At 33.8% G+C, this 17297-nt stretch overlaps 1 protein-coding gene across 12 annotated transcripts; it reads right to left on the bottom strand.

Annotated features, from left to right (window-relative positions):
• Window positions 1-866: 866 nt before the first annotated feature.
• Window positions 867-13836, bottom strand: LOC106059585 (torsin-1A-interacting protein 2-like). 12 transcript variants are annotated; one of them, XM_056040649.1, is made up of 3 exons: window positions 6839-6972; window positions 4728-4861; window positions 867-2670 (listed from the first exon to the last, which is right to left on the bottom strand). In XM_056040649.1, exons 2-3 carry the CDS (start codon window positions 4781-4783, stop codon window positions 1986-1988), a joined length of 741 nt encoding a protein of 246 aa, XP_055896624.1. In that variant the 5' UTR covers window positions 4784-4861; window positions 6839-6972; the 3' UTR covers window positions 867-1985. The 12 variants fall into 12 exon arrangements, with proteins under 12 accessions (XP_055896624.1, XP_055896623.1, XP_055896622.1 ...); XM_056040648.1 differs by lacking the exon at window positions 6839-6972 and adding an exon at window positions 6481-6685; XM_056040647.1 differs by lacking the exons at window positions 4728-4861; window positions 6839-6972 and adding an exon at window positions 13813-13836 and having other exon boundaries at window positions 867-3267.
• Between the last annotated feature and the right edge of the window lie 3461 nt (window positions 13837-17297).

The raw sequence follows: 17297 nt of genomic DNA on the forward strand, positions 1-17297 counted from the left end.
AATAACGAAATCTAATTTGTTTAAAATTGAATCAACACTCATTACAGTTGTGCAACTTCTGCAACAGTCAATGAATGTAGGTCACTTATTTTGTTTATGGTGCGATAAAAAGAACAAACCAACGAAAAATTTTACCAGTATTTGTTTTTAAATGATTAAAAAAAAAGATGGGGGTGGGGTGGCACCGTGAACTATCTGCAACAAGTGATACCAACCGTGACCGTCGAAGGCGCCGTACCGACCCTAGTGACGCCACTGGTTTAAAGTTGAAGTGTTGAATGTCATGAGATCATATTTAAAGATTTAAGATCAATATCTTTTTAGAGAAACCATAACAGTAACCTACATATGGTGGTGTATGTGTTGTGTTAAGCGTTTTTTATTCCAATTATATATTTTTAAATTACCCCCCCCCCCTTCCGACAAAACTCGATTCATATTTTAAAACAAACAACAACTTTGTCCTAAGTTTGCAATACACTTGAGAGGCTATACTCAACTTCAGGAGATTGGAAAGTTTATACCCCAGATCTGACTGCTTCTATGATTTCTACATCTGCTTAATGACAAGATCCATAAAGTCATGATGATACTAATAAAAATATTAACTACTTGTATCCTAATATAAGGGAGGAGTGCATTATTTTACACGGCAATTGATATGTAGCTCAGACCTACATAAACAGCCATATCTGATGTTAGGATCTGCTGGGAGTCTTGAAACTACTCAAGTAAGCTTGAAGGTCAAACATTTTGAGTACCATACAATGAATATATGTAGCTATTAAACTTTGGTTAAGACTACAATGGAAAATAGATCAAACCAAAGAGAGTTACAGTGATACAGTTCATGAACTAGATACATGTGACAGTTCAACAGTTTTATTTTTACTATTTGTACATAAAATGTATTGAATAACAAATCAGCATAAAAGTAATATTAAGGCTTGAGTTTTATGTAGATATATTTAACATCAAATCAACAAGAATATAAAATACTGAGACGTGGCACGTGTGATGGCAATGTAATGTAGAACTACTAAATGACAATGTAATGTAGAACTACTAAATGACAATGTAATGTAGAACTACTAAATGACAATGTAATGTAGAACTACTAAATGACAATGTAATGTAGAACTACTAAATGACAATGTAATGTAGAACTACTAAATGACAATGTAATGTAGTACTACTAAATGACAATGTAATGTAGAACTACTAAATGACAATGTAATGTAGAACTACTAAATGACAATGTAATGTAGAACTACTAAATGACAATGTAATGTAGAACTACTAAATGACAATGTAATGTAGAACTACTAAATGACAATGTAATGTAGTACTACTAAATGACAATGTAATGTAGAACTACTAAATGTAGAACTGTTACAATGTAATGTAGAACTACTAAATGTAGAACTGTTAAGTCAGAGAAAATATTTTCATGACAAGTAATGGTAGTAACTCACACATTGTACTCATGTAATACATTATAAGTTATAATAATACAAAAAAAATACATGAAAGGCTTATATTTGAATTTTTTTTAAACCTCATTTGACTAATTCCTCAGAAACAAAAAAAAAACTTTCTGATAGTCAAATTTTTCTGAAATTTAAAATACACAAATCATAGACCTGTCAAGTTAAAGTTATATAAAACAAAAAAAAAAAATATGAAAAAGCATGACAATATTTTTTTTATTATAGATCACTAACATAAACCATAAGCAAGACCAATTAATTTTAGTATACAAGGCTATTTTTAGTTATTAAATGTCAGGAAAACATTGTCTCAAATTAATATATAATATATTAGATGTATATTTAGAAGTAGAAAATCTTACTTCTTGCTGTAGAAACCATTAATACCAATGAGAATATTTTTTTGTGTTGTCCTTATAAAAACCTTAAGGAAACAAAAAAGTTTTAACTAGTGTAGCAAAACAACAACAACCAGCAAGTAGACAGCAAATAGATTCACACATCAGAACACAAAGTTTTTGGTAAAGTTTCTTCATCACTGACCACAACAATATTATTAGCTACACGACTTAATATAGCACTAACTTTATCTATGTCTAGATCTTTGATCCAGAGATTTTCCACATAACCCTCCACACTGTTGGGTCGATCAGGATCCAGGAGATGAACAGATGAATCAATGTAAAACATCAGAACAATCATGACATCCTTATAGGGGGCATTGTCATTGTCACAGTAAGAATGAAGCAGAAGAGCAGCCTCAGCAGAAAGCATCTGAAGGTTGTCTATGATGACAGATTTGTGCTTGCTAAGCACCTCATATAGGCGGTCATCCAGTGATTTCTTTTGTTCATTGTTTTGCATGTATTTTAGAGTGTCCACATCAACCACTGATGGGTGCTGAGGGTTTCCACCAGCCGATTGAAACTTAGAAGTGATTAGTTTAGCAAGACATAATGCTAGATTATTGGTGTGAATATCTGTAGCCATCATTATCACACTGGGGTAGTCAGAGTGAGTCTCATTTAGTATGTGATGGGCAGATGCCTTAACGGTAGTCCACAAACGCTTTTTTTGCTTTGGGAACTGCTGACTCAAGTTTTCAATATCTTGTATATATTTCCTATATGATGTCCCATCATTGTCTGAAGTCTTGCTAGGTTCTGACATACCAGTACCCCTATACAAATAGACAATTAAAGAAATGAATAAAAAAAAAAACAGTGTGATGTATACTAAGCTTTCTTTGTTTTTTGAAACATTCCCTTTTGTCTCAAAAATGTCCTGTTTGTTACTATTATTTAAATCTTTAGGAGATAGGTTAAATCCTCTTCTTTCATTATAAACAGTCTCTCTAGCTCGACTTCTAGGTGTAGTAGTTTCGGAATCACTCAGAGTGGGATACAGCGAAGGTGTTGATTTATGTAATGAGGGTGAGCCATCGATTTCATCCGACAAATTTGGATACATTTTTTTACCACCAGGACTTGTATTAAAAGACGGTGGAGATGATGAACCTGGTGAAGATGTTTGGCTAAAATTTAGAAAGCTGCTTGCGGGAGAGTTTTTACTTCTGTTGTTATCATCAGGTGATCTTGATTGACCATAGTGAGGTCCAATTGGTGACCTTGTAAAAAGATCCTCACTTTCCTCTTCCTCACTATCTGTGTCTTCATCGTCACTTTCCTTATAATTCTTTGGTTGCAATTTTGCCTGTCTTGGACTTCTCCTTGGGCCTGTCATTTTCAGTATTGATGTATGTTATAATGTAAAAATACTGAAAAAAAAAATTTAAAAAAATTTTTTTTAAACTTAATACCATTATTTATACTATTCACAGAGACAAAGGAGCAATATAGATCCTAAGAATACTTTATTTTGTTTGACTTAGCTCTGTAATTTGACAAGGAGTTCAACATAGCTGCTAAGAAACTTTTTACTGGTGCATGTGGTGACATACTTATAGATCTACAAGAATCTTGATAAGGTTTGGATTTACAGCATTTAAGACTGTGCAACTACCCTCAAATGGTTACTCCAAAAATATTTTAAAGATTATGTTCTACTAAACATTGGAGAAAATAGAAAAGAAAAGAAAATCAGAACAAATTTGCAAATTTTGTTATTCAACATAACCCTCTGTAACCAAATATGACAAATTTTACTAAAAATTTAAAATTTAAATCACTCTCATTCTTCCCTTAACAAGCAAAATTTCTTCATCTTGAAATGTCTATCTGAAAAAACAACAACTTTAAAATGAATATCTAATAAAGATATTACAGGTTTTAAACACTGCCCTTAAAAAATTTATGTAAGCACTGAACACAGTTTTACAGACTCCAAATGAAGATAAAAATTCTAAAAGAAGCATGGGTAAACTGTAGTGTATCTCAATGTCTAAAATGTTTCAGCATTCAAAGCAAGCAGTAATTTACCCATTTATCAGTTCATTGTATTATCAATTAAAGGATAAAAATATCCGTCTAGATTTGGAATCCTACACATTATCTATATAGACAATATCTTGGAACAAACAATAATAAACTTACACAAGGTCAGGTGTTTTTTTTTTAACTCTAACTGAATCTAGAGATACAGATATACACAATAACATTGTCTCTACAAAGTGTTGGTGACAAAAAAGAAAGTTTCACATTTCCTACTTAGAGTTCAGGGTCACAAGCCATTCTGGAAAGTGGTCATTGACACTGAGATAATTTAGGTCAACAAGAACAAATCTACAGTGGCTAATGAGAGACTCATATTTTGTGCTCTATGAGCATAATTACAATGCAGTGAGCATGAGAAAGGGTAGTCCAAAAAAGTTGGTTGGACAATGTAAAAGAATGGACCAGCCTCTCAATATCCTGCTAAGAACAGCTGCTGATCGGGATAAGTGGAGGGATTTGGTTATGCGAACACTTTGCTATCACAGCACCCCCACAACAAAAGTCAAGGGACAGATGAGATGAATATTCAGCACATGATATGCTCGCACAGACTAACTTAAATAAGTTGATCGAAGACTGGCAAAACTAAGTCTCCTAAAACACCTGGTCTGTAAATACAGCTTTTACCTAACATACTGATATTCTCTTTATAATGTCAATGATGCATTGGTATTACTGATCAGATTTGCTAGAAAACATTATTAGAATAACTATATCAACATAATATAGGGCCTCCATGAAGCACTTTAAAGACCAGCTTAGGTGCCAACTTGCTTTAACTCACATAAAAGAGCGCACAGGGCAGCAGGCACCTTCCAAAATAAGACATGGACACTGCATTGATTTTTTCTCTTCTCAGCAGTGGAAAAAATTCTATAAAAACATCACTATGAACTTTGTACTGCTCTATATTTGACTCTAAATTTGAAACAAAGATCAACTGTTCAATGATTTCTAGTTGAGTGTAATTGAACAGTAGAACAATATTTTAAAAATTGTCATTTTACTTTTTGGAGTTTTGGTGACTGTCATTTGTATTATTTTTCCTTTTATACAAGAAGTGGGTTTTAACCTCAAAACCCCATGAAGGGGGATTTGAAACTCAAAACCCCCTTTGGCTGCGCTTGGGCAAGTGATGGTTTAACATTTAAATCTCATCTAAAATAAACAAAAAAAGCAAAAAATCAGTCACAAAATCGCCCCCCCAGTTTGAACCCAAACCCTCCTCCTGGCTACACCCATGATATTAATTATTTAGAATATCTACTATCTAGATGTCTATACTATAGCTTACTAGCTAGACTCTCTCTCTCTATATATATATACTATGTAATACACAATATAGACACAGACTTACTCACTCTGTCTCTAGACTACTACTGAAACTACTAGTTTTTGAGGTTAAAACCCAATTCTTGTAAAAAAGAAAAAAATAAAGTCTTTGTTAGTCAGTAGTATAAGTATAGATCTAGGTCGATAAAAACTACAGATCTTACTACTAGACTATTTATTTACTATACTATACTATTACTATTAGTCTAGACTCTAGAGTAGTCTAGACTCTCTAGTCAAGTCTAGTCTTAATATCTAGTATTAATAATAATATAGTAATATATTAGCAATTACATAGACATAGTATATAATATATTACTCTAGACTCTAGTCACTCTAGACTAGTCTAGACTTAGTGTAGTCACTCTAGAATCTAGACTATGTATAGTATGTCACCATTAAGTATTATTCTATTATTAATTTAATATAAATATTCATAGTTATAGATCTAGATCTAAGTGTATATATCTTATTATCTAGACTACATCTAGATCTAAGTACTAGAATCTAGACATGAGTTAGAGACAGATGACTTGAGAATGAGATGAGATATTAATTAACTACCATACTCTATATATTCTATAAGTTATAACTTAAGTACTCTAGAGTTAGAGCTATAACTATTACTATAACGACAATAAGTTCAATAACGTAGATTTATAACATTATTAACATTATGATATAAATGATAGATCTAATTAAATCTAATAAATGATATCATAATAATCATATATTATAATAGATCTAGATTCTATATTAATATTATAGAGTCTATATTAACTATATAGTTATAAAGATTATATTATAAGTTTAAGTTTACAAGATCTATATAGATACTAAATATACTATATATTATATTAAATATATATTATATTAATTATAGATCTATATATACTAATATTAGTAATATTATTATAAATATTTTAAAATATAGACTAGACTAGACTGTCACTAGATCTATATAGAGATCTAGTATCATCTAGTGATCTAGATTTCTACTTCTAGTCACTAGGACACTAGTCTAGTGATCTATCTTAGTATCTATTCCCAGATTATACTAGATAAATCTACATCTAGATCTATATAATATAAGATCTATCAAGATCTAGAATGTAGATCTAGAATCTAGACCTCTAGTCTATATTCTATACTAAATAATACTTCAAGTACTTGAAACAAAAAGAGTTTCAAGACAATATGTGTACCAGGTACTTCAGGTAGATCTAGATCTTTTTTTTTCTTTCTGCAACTGACCTACATAGACATATCTATCTAGAACTCGACTAAAACTAGAGACTAGAAATCTACTCTAGCTAGATCTATATCAAAACACAGAATCTAGATTATATATTTTGGCATTCATGGTCTTTTGCATCAGAGGATTAAAGATTTTCTGATAGGGAAAGAAAAAACAAACTGTAATAATAAATGGCTCTAGACTCTAGATCAACAAGTTCACTAAGGGGAAAAGCCGATATTAGGTTTCTGCAAAATCATTCAAAATGAATGTCCGTCAGATCTCAAAAGCTAGATCTAGATGAGAAATTTAAAATATTATTTCACCATTTGACGCGGCTTGAAAAGTTTAGGTGCAACGTCTACTTTTGGTTTTCTAAAAGCAAACCGTTCAATTTATAAAATTAATTATGCAAGCGATTTCTTTTCATGAAAATACACCAATTCTAAAACAATACGTAAATGTAAGGGAGATAATGTTACAATATGTTAACAAAGAAAGACAATTTTTTTGTGTGTATTTTCAGTATCACTAAGTCTGGTATAGTTATAAAATGTACAAGAAATGTTCACAACAAATATAAATATTAGTTAAAGGTGTTTTTTTTTCTGGTCAACTAGCTGCTAAAATTAAAATAAAACATTTATGTTTGTTTATAAAGGCTAAGAATGAACTTTGTATGTAAATATCACGCACATTTTTTTAAAATGGACTTTTTGTGCAGCGGTTTTCGTACAGTAGCGTGACAGGTGAATGCGTGACATGGAACTAAGCATTTCCCTCAGTATTCCTAACATAATCAGATTTTATTTATTTTTTGTTTAGTTCCCTCATCAGAATAAAAGTTCCCTCATCAGAATAAAAGACGCTTATTTTAGCGCGTTTTGTCTGTCGGTCGGTCTGTCCGTCACGTATAAAAAAAAACAACAACACTAAAAACTATTGAAAATCTGATTTCACCTTCAATGGTCATTCCTTTTTAAGTATACATAATATATTGTTCTGGATGTTTTTTGTGAAAAAACAAACCAATGCCAACGAATGTTTATTTGCTCTTCTAACTTATATTCATTTAATTTCCATACTTAAATGTTGAAAAAACATAAAATGATCAATAATATGTTGTTTCATTTTTTTTTAATGTAAATAGCATATAAATGCTAGATGAAAATATCTATACTGACTTATATTTCATTAACTATAAAGTTGTTCCGGATATTGTTTTATAAAAAATAAATTATGTCAAATAATTGTTTAAAATCACATAATTGACTAATATTAAACTTATATACTTTGATATTACGTCACTATAGTTTAATTATCGATATCAAATTGTTCCGTATTTTATCTTAAAACAAATGAATGTCTAATGACTTTTTTTCAAAAATATCGACAATAGGTTGCTAAGGATTTTAAAGTAATTTACTAGAAACGATTATTGAAAATCACTTTTTAGAACACAAATAAATGTTTGAAATCCCTCTTCTAATAAATAAAACAATTAATCTTCTTCTCATTTACGAAAATAGGTTGTTCCGGATTTTTTATGAAAAATATTTTCACTCTATTTATGTAAAATCTCACTTCTCTCTTACACTACATTTAATTTTCTAGCCAAAATGTTACAAAATCTAATTATCGTTTATATCATGTTCCTATTTTTAATTTAAGGAAAACAACTTCATAACACCAAAGTATGGTATAAAGTCTCTACACAAGGCTATTGTACATCTAATTTTCATACGAGACCATCCCAAAGATTAACGGTATTTGATTTATATGGAATTCTCTTTTTCTCTCACTATATATAAAATCATCCGGAAAAATCTATTGCAATGTTTCGGTAGGAAAATTAAAGGTTAATCAAATTTTCAATAGCTTTTATTTTCTTTTAATATTAACATGACGGACCGACAGAATGACAGACAAAACGCACAAAAACTCATTGCTCCAATGTCTATGGACCCTCGTTAAATCTCTCGTTTTCATAAAGACATTTTTTGGTACTAACCCATTGTGACGTAATGGAATTTTTTTTCCTTTGAAGTCATATGAATGAATTCTTTAAATATAATGCTTAAAAGTATAAGTAGGCCGTGTGACGTAGTGGGTTCTTTTCCTTTGACGTCACATGGAATTAATTCTTTAAATGAAATGCTAAAAGAAATCACTCGGTGCACCAATCTCTATGAACACTCGACAACTTGCTCGTATTGATGAAGACATTTTTTAGTCTAACTAGGCTGTAACATAATAGTATTATATGTACATTTGCACACTAGCACGTCAGTGCAACACTGCTTGTGTTTTACGTAATAAATGGAGTTCCTAAAATGTCTTCCCTCTTAAACACTAGTTTGTTGTTTGTGTAACACGAATATTTTACATGGTGTCAGAGTAAAACTTAAAAAGCTGTCCAGACAAAGGTTTTTATTTATCTAATAATGGCTTATTTTTATTTTGAGCAACCAATCTTGAATTGATATGCTAAAGATCTATATCAAGAGTTTTTAAGATTTCAACAGCAGGTGAGCTTTTGTTTCAAAGGACCGTTAGCTGGTGCCGATAGTAAACAAAAAGCCGGATGGCTGGGAATGTGGATAGGTCAACAAGGCCGTGAGGTTTACAAAACTCTAAATACTACTAATAGTGAAGAGGGAGATCCGCAATTGCTATTAAAGAAAATAGAAGACTACATAAGGCCAAGACAAAATAAAAGAGTGTCTAGATTTAGAGCACATCAGAGAAAGTAGGAAGAAGGAGAAAGAATTGATAATTTTGTTTAAGACCTAAAGCTTCTCATTATGGACTGTGAGTATTACAATCCAGATGATACGCTTATTGATTTGATCATTAGCGAAGTCGTACACGAAAAGGTACAAGTGAGACTACTTGATCAGGGACAGAAGTTGACCCTTAGCAAGACTATAGAAATAGAGATTTCGCAAAGCCATGTGAAATTATTTAGGGACCAAGAAGTTCTAGCAATCAAGAGACAAAGTACTCAATCAGAAGTCTAATGTTAACCCTTAAAGTGCTGAGATGTTTTACAATGAGTGCATACAAAATAGAATAACAATTCTGATGTTTAGAGGCTAAAACTACCACATGCGTTTTAAGGGTTAAAGACAACTCAGATAAATTATGTAGTAAATGCTGCAAAAACCAAATAAAGAGAAAATGTCCAGCAATAGGAACCACATGCAATTTCTACAAGAAGAAGAACCACTGGATTCAAATGTGCAGAAAAAGACGCAACGTTAATCTGGTAGAAGTTGACAGCCACAGTGTTGAAAATATTGTACCTATTAGTACTGCAAGTAGCCAGTATAAAAAGGGTAAAATCGAGAACGTTAATGTCGTTGAAGACAGGTGGACTTTAAAACTAGTCGTACATGGCAAGACATTAATTTCCCGTATTAACACTGGTGCAAGATGTAATATTCTTGTCAAGTCATAGTTTGAAAAGCTCAAAGACAAAGTAAAACTTGTTTATTCAGCTAAGTCAATCAAGTCTTACAGTAATCAGGTCATTAAGACTGTAGGAGCAGTGGTGCTACCTTTTGAAAAATAATAAAGCACGGTTTGAGATAGTGGACATTAGCCAAGAGAACATTTTGAATGGTGACACAGCAGAATGCTAAGGACTACCACAACTAACAAACAGCATAGAATCCAAGGCAGAAGACGAGTTACAAAGAGAATTTCCTGAAATGCTGAAAACAACTGGAACTCTGCCAGGAGAATACAAGATTCAGTTACAGGAAAATGCTTAAAGAGTTATCCATTCACCACGTCACTTAGCAGCATCGTTGAAGAAAAACTTTAAGAAATGCAAGCTGATGGATTTATTACTCCAGTACATGAACATGAACCTACTGAATGGGTTAGCTCCATGGTTGTTTTGTTCAGGAATGACAAAGTTAGAATATGTATTGATCCAAAAGATCTCAATAAAGCAATCAGACGGGAACATCACCCGATGAAAACTATTGAAGGTGTGATTGTGTGATCACTAACATTCCAGGTTCGAAGATATTATCTGTCCTCGATGCCACGTCAGGTGTGACGATACGTAAACGCTTGCATAAAAACGTTTCATTTGTGCTTTAAAAACGTTCGAAAGAAAAGTTTGCTGTTGGAATTTTTTTTTTCTTTTATTACCCATCCCCTGATCAACTTGACCAGGTGTGTTAAAGTGATAAAACTCATCCAGTATGACGTTCGTCCAACTAACTACCCCCATCCCCGCGTCCAGCGAGCTGGGCAGCGAGATTAATATCTGCCTCATCCCATTCTCCTCAGGCATGGGCACATCCGCCCATAAAAAGAATAACGTCCGCACAACAATAGAGTCAGGTAGTGACATCTTCATGTCCAAGCAGTTACTAGGGAAAAGATAACTTTCCTAATTGCCATCTTAGTAACTCCTGACCTGATCACAAGTTAGATAGGGCCCCTTGGGTTAGCTTAATAGAAGTTCAAATTAGTTCAATTCTACTGGACGCGGGTAAGTTAGGAATTTAGAAGCTTTAATCCCATTGGGTCAAGCATGAATGTTATTTTAAAATAAAATTCAAAATACCCCGAATCCATTGGACCCGGCACTACTGGCTATGCTAATGAGTTCAAGTCCTAATCTATATAAGAATGGACTTGAACTCTAATAGACGCTCACACCCGCCAGACAGATTTCTGTATTTAATAGGCAAGGCTGGAACTTAGTTTCCCTCGTAAAGCCGCCTATAGTTTAAACAACCGTGGTAGGTTCCTCTTGTTTATATAAGTTATTTATATGTGTATTATTTTGTGCATTCATTAATACTATGTAAGTATGTAACCTTTTATTTTATCGTCAACACATTGTTTATTATCAATGGGCTATGTCTACGCCTATTTTAATTATTCAATTATTTTCCTTAACAAAGCGTTGAGCTGATTTAATCTATATCTACTGGAGCGATCGGATCTTTTACAAGATTCCGAATCATATACTCTCTTACTAGATCCATGTATATGTTTTGCTGTATAACATGTCAGTTTATTTTAGTGACGGCATGTGATATACTGCATTTGTCAAAGGCGTTTACAGTCATTGTAATTTTACTAACGTTCAACCAAACTATGTTGTGAATAAGATTTGATCTATGATCATATCATTCCCTCCCCCTTTATATCTACATATTTACCCCTTTAACTATAAATGATTTATATAACATTGCCCACTAGAGATGTATGCAACTCTCTTCTTTTATGTTGGTTTTATTACCATATATTCTTGTTCACTTTTAAACATTTTTCTTGGGTTATATCCCTCATTTTTTTGTTTTATATAATATTGAAGTTCCAAGTTTAAACCTGTGGTTTACTTGTATGATTTTAACATCATGGCTTACAGCCTCACGTATTGCTAAATGTAGCTATTTCCCCTGTTTTACTTTTGTTAAATGTATTCATTGAACGGGATGAGCTCTATGCCTCACATGCACAATCTGATTGATTGCATGACATAAGAGAGTTCCTACCTATTGCCATGAGAAAGTTTCTAAGTGCTTCTTTCTTTTCAGCCTGGTTATTATTGGTGGTGCAATATCATGTACACTAGACTTGCAGTCTATTCACCACTAGATCTGCACTGTCTGCACCTGTTAGATCATCAGCTTCGACTGGATCTGCAGCGTCACCAAACCTGAGCCGACAACGCCAGAACCCCCCCCCCCCCTGTCAGCGAGAAGGAATCTCAGTAGCGCCCACTGCAAACGGCTTTAAGCTCAGTGCCCACTACCCATTGCCTACAGTCCAGTGCCCAGGTACTTGCCCAGTGATCAGCGCCTACTTCCCAGCGTAAACTTCCCAATCCAGGCTCCAGCTGTCCGCTGCCCAATACCTACTGCCCACTAACTACGGCCCTGAGAATACCCTTCCCACCTTTCGCTACAAGAAGATCAGCTCCGAGTTCTTCCTGCATCTACCAGGCCAGTCCAGCGACCAACCAACCAGCAGAGAAAGATAAGAAATAAAAATAGAAACACTTATCCACTCCTTCATATGCAATCAATGATGAAATTAATCCATCAAAATCATTGTTAACACACTACCCAAGCTAGTAGTTATATTGTTGTTGTTAAATTTAATTGTTTTTATATTCCACCTATAGTCCGTTCATTTGTTTTAATTGTTGCTCGTAGTGTGCCAGTTCAAAATTTACTTATGTGAGCGGGGAAAACTCAAAATTACTTACCCTAGAGTAAACGAACCAAAAATCATTTTAAAATATTAAAAACCTCGCCACACCAGGTTTAAGCAAATAAAGCTTGAAAGAGAATCATCTTTTCTCACAACTTTCAACACACCTCTAGAAAGATATAGATGGTTACCTTTTGGAATCAAATCAGCGCCAGAAATTTACCAAAAAATTATGGATGAAATGCTTCAAGGTATTGAAGCTGCATATGTCGACATAGAAGACATTCTAGTTATAATCTAGTAGCTAGTAGAGATGTTGAGCATCATGGCCACATTTTGAAACAAGTCATGTACATTTGCACACTAGCGCGTCAGTGCAACACCGCTTGTGTTTAACGTAATAGTCTTCCCTTTCAAACACTAGTTTGTTATTTGTGTAACTTGAACACGTTACATATGCCGTGTGACGTAGTGGACTTTTTACTTCAAATGAAATTTGAAACAACTCTGTATAATAATGTTTATTAAACCTCGTTAACCGACATAATAGCTAGATTTAGATCTTATCTAGATTTTTAAATTATATCTAGATTTTTTACAGTATAACTAGATTTTTAGCGGCCCCCGAAAGGGGAAAAGACGCTATTAGTTTTGTGTGGCCTGTCTGTCCACCCGTCCATCCCATTTAGATCTCAAAAACTAGAAGAGAAAATGAAAATCGGACATCATGATATTTTAGATCATTCAAAGTACTGATGCAACGGCTACTTTTTTCTTTTCCGAAAGTGAACCATCTAATTTTAAAAATTATATATGCAAGCTGATTTTTCAAAAAATTACACCACTTTTAAATGAAAAACTTCAGGGGAGGTAACTTTTTTTTAAAGGTCAAGGACCTCTTCATTAATAACTCAAGCTTCATTCATAGATTCGCGCATTGGAACAAAAAATTTGCATCTAAGGTCATAATGGTAAAAGTGTTAATGGATCAATATAAAATATATTTTCCATTAATTAACTAACTCATTGAATAGAATACTGATTCAAATTTTGTTTTTAAAAATGAATTTTGATACGAACTTCGTTTTAGTTATAAGTTTAAAAAATAACAAACCACTTTTAAAGCGCGCAGTTTTGACATATCCTCATTATAGAGGCCTACACTTAACAGTCTGTATAAGACTAAATAGAGCCCAGATCTAGATATATTTATGCTCGAATCTGGTGAAGACTCAAGGTGGACCTGTTCTGTTGTCACATAAATAAATAAAATACTGTAGACATTAATTAATAATAACAATAATAATAAACAGAGACTTTGTGTTTATACAAATAGACATAAGAAGACTATCTTTTTTATTGGTTCACTTCCTGTTAATTACTTTCGCACAAAACATTCACAACAAACAATGACGTAATATAAACATATTAGCACATGACAACTTCGGGGACCGATTTTGAGTTAGTGTTTCCACACCAACTGTCTTAGTCTCCTTGTTTACAACTATATCTATATTTATATTCTAATTAAAATCATTGTGGATTCTAGAAAAATCGGAATGGATAGATTCTGGAAGAGCAGGCTATGGAGCCTACATCGGCTTTCTTGGCTTTTACTCAAGTTAAAATCTTTGGACCATGTGGTAGTGTTTGTAGTTTTGATGCGGAGATCATGGCAGTCTGTGAAGCCTTAAAAGTTCATTGACTCTCAACTCGGTGAGGGACATTTAAGGGCAACACAGATTGTTGTGGTCACTGACTCAAAATCTGTACTACAGGCTTTGCAAAGCCCCGGACCATGGCCCCCAATATCAACACTGTCATCATGGCCTCACACAACATAAAGAAACGCTATGGAACCCCTGTAATAATGCAGTGGGTACCGAGTCACATAGGTGTGACTGGCAACACTATTGCAGACTCCTTGGCCCACTAGGGAGGGCAAATTCCACCTACTGAACAAGCTGTAAGGTTTCATCTTGCTCTGGCTATAATTAAAAAAACAGAAATGGAAAAGTGGTTTGGGTGTTGGGACAAGTTCCAAAAAACCCGTGGAGTCTTGGAGCGCATGATGCGCCCTGACCACACTTCCCCGTGGTGGAAGCTGTCCAGGTCTGAGAAAGCTATTATAGCACAGTGCAGGACAGGCCACTGTCATGTTGGTTCATATTTCTCACGGCTATGGACAAATTTCGATTCACGGTGCCCCGACTGCGGGGAAGAAGAGGAAACCGTGCCTAATATTCTGTTTGACTGCCCCAGACTTGCTGATCTTCTTCTCGACAGGTCTGGGAAACCAAAAAATTCTCGATCTGTATGGTGACATGTATGCACTACGCACGACAGCAGGGTTTCTGTCCAAGGCTTTTGCAAGAGAGGATTTAAGCCTCTCAAGCCCTCACTCAAATGGAGTTTGATGATGATTATGATGATGATGACTGCGACTTTGTAACTAATATTTCTAATGAAGAGTGGAAGACATATTGCAAGTTTTTTATAATTATAATTATAATATTAAAAATTGGTTGGTTGTTTGCATATGAAATTTAAGAGCATGTTAAATCTTTTCAAACAAAACTTTCCCATTTCTCCAGGCAAGCAAGTGAAAAAAAAATGTTTTGTCATTTTCCTTTCCTGAAATGTGAAACTATTTCTAGTGAAATGGTTATAAGTACAAGACTTGTTTAGATTCCTTATTTGTGGAAAGCAAGTTTTATGACGTCAAGAACCTGTTTTCAATCCCATTAGATCACTATTTAGCACAGAAGCTAATTCAGCTCCAGAGAATGTAAATTATGGCCAGAAATAGAAGTTCCAGTCAATTCTTCCGCGGGAGTTTTATAGGTGCCCGAAGCTGCATTTACACACTTAGAACGTTCACAAACTCAGACCAGTATTTATTGATTGCTATAAAGAACTGCCAGAGCTAGGGGACTTAACCACAAGCAGTGCAAAGAACTATATAAAGATTTGGAAACTTAACATTCCGTTTTTTCGGTACCACAGCAGTATACGTTACGTTACTAATATTTTCTTCTATAAAAGTTGAAGACAGACTTTATGTATTCTATTACCATCAATTCAACGGGTTGCGTGCACATAAAATGTATGTGAATCTTTTCAAACAAAGCTTTCCCATTACTAGAAGCAAGTGTGAAAACAGGTTTTATCATTTTCCTTTGCTGAAAGTGAATTTATTTCTATTATATGTTGAAAATTACAAGACTTATTGGATTCCTTCATTGTGGAATTTGGAAGAAAATTTTAAGACATCAAGAACTTGGAACCAATTTTTCACCATTTAGTGCTGAAGCTGATTCAGCCCCAAAGGAAATACTTCTAAGTAAATTATGACCTGAAAGAGAAATTCCAGTCAGTTGTTCCGTGGAAATTGTATGTGTGCCAGAAGCTGTATATATATTTCCACACTTAAAAAAAACTTTCATTCTGAACTTCACCTTATTTGGGTCCACAATAACACATACGTCTGTAAGCAATAATGTTTTTGTTTAAAAATAAAGAAGTACAATAACAGGTCGATGCGGACTATATTGCAGACTGACTGCAATTTATCAGCGGTCACAAAGATACCAACTAGTAAGCTAGATCCACAGTTTCGGAACATGCACGAATGTAAACAGTTAAATACTTCACATTAAGCACAACCGTACAACTGAGCTGTTGCGATGTAAAAAGACAATACCAAAATTTTTTAAATATTCGTAAAATTAGTTTCAAAAACTGCTAACTCTTATTGTAGGCCTAATTCCCCAATTGGTAGTGTAAAAAATGTAAATGATTAATACAGGGTCAGGGTTAGGGTAAATTAAGACATCTATTTTTCTAAGTTGTAAAATATATTAAATATACATATGCGACCCCCACTCCTAAATTGTTTTAAATGCGGCCCTCGATAGGAAAAGGTTACCCACCCCTGGTCTAGATCATGGAACTATAGGCCTACTAAATAGATTTAGTTCAAATAAAAATTACTAGTCGACCGGCGTAGCATACGTTGCTATTTTGTAGGGCCGGCATTAGGCCACTGCAACCTATGCGACCGCAGTAGGCCCCGCACTTTCATAGGACCCGCGCTAATTCTAGGTGTATAAATTATTAAATTAAACCATTTTATAACCTGATTATAACAGATTTCCCGCGGCCTCCTGTCGATTTACCAGGAGCTCCTGGAAATCTCCTGAAATTGCAAAATATACGAAAAAGTCCTGGAAATATCCGGAAATTGTTGAAATCTTTAGAAAACTCATACCAATCTCCTGAAATATATAGACAAATAATTGTCATTTTCGGGTGTCATTCAATTAGGAAAACGCCTATGGTAATTCTTGCTATTGATGCGTGATCTACGTAAGAAACAGAATTCTTATGATCGCTACATGCAAGGCTCGTGTAGTAATTCTGTGCGTAGTAAAGAATGAATAAAATGCAAAGACGAATATATTTTCAAATACAAACTCTTAATTTTCACTTATCCCTGCCTAAACTGGGCCCCGAGAAATCCGTTTCGCATTGGGCCCACAATGGTTAAGTCCGGCCCTGCTATTTAGTTACGGGTGAATACAGAGTAGATTACTTGTT

The sequence above is a fragment of the Biomphalaria glabrata genome, chromosome 9, assembly GCF_947242115.1.
Source record: "Biomphalaria glabrata chromosome 9, xgBioGlab47.1, whole genome shotgun sequence".
NCBI lineage: Eukaryota > Metazoa > Mollusca > Gastropoda > Planorbidae > Biomphalaria > Biomphalaria glabrata.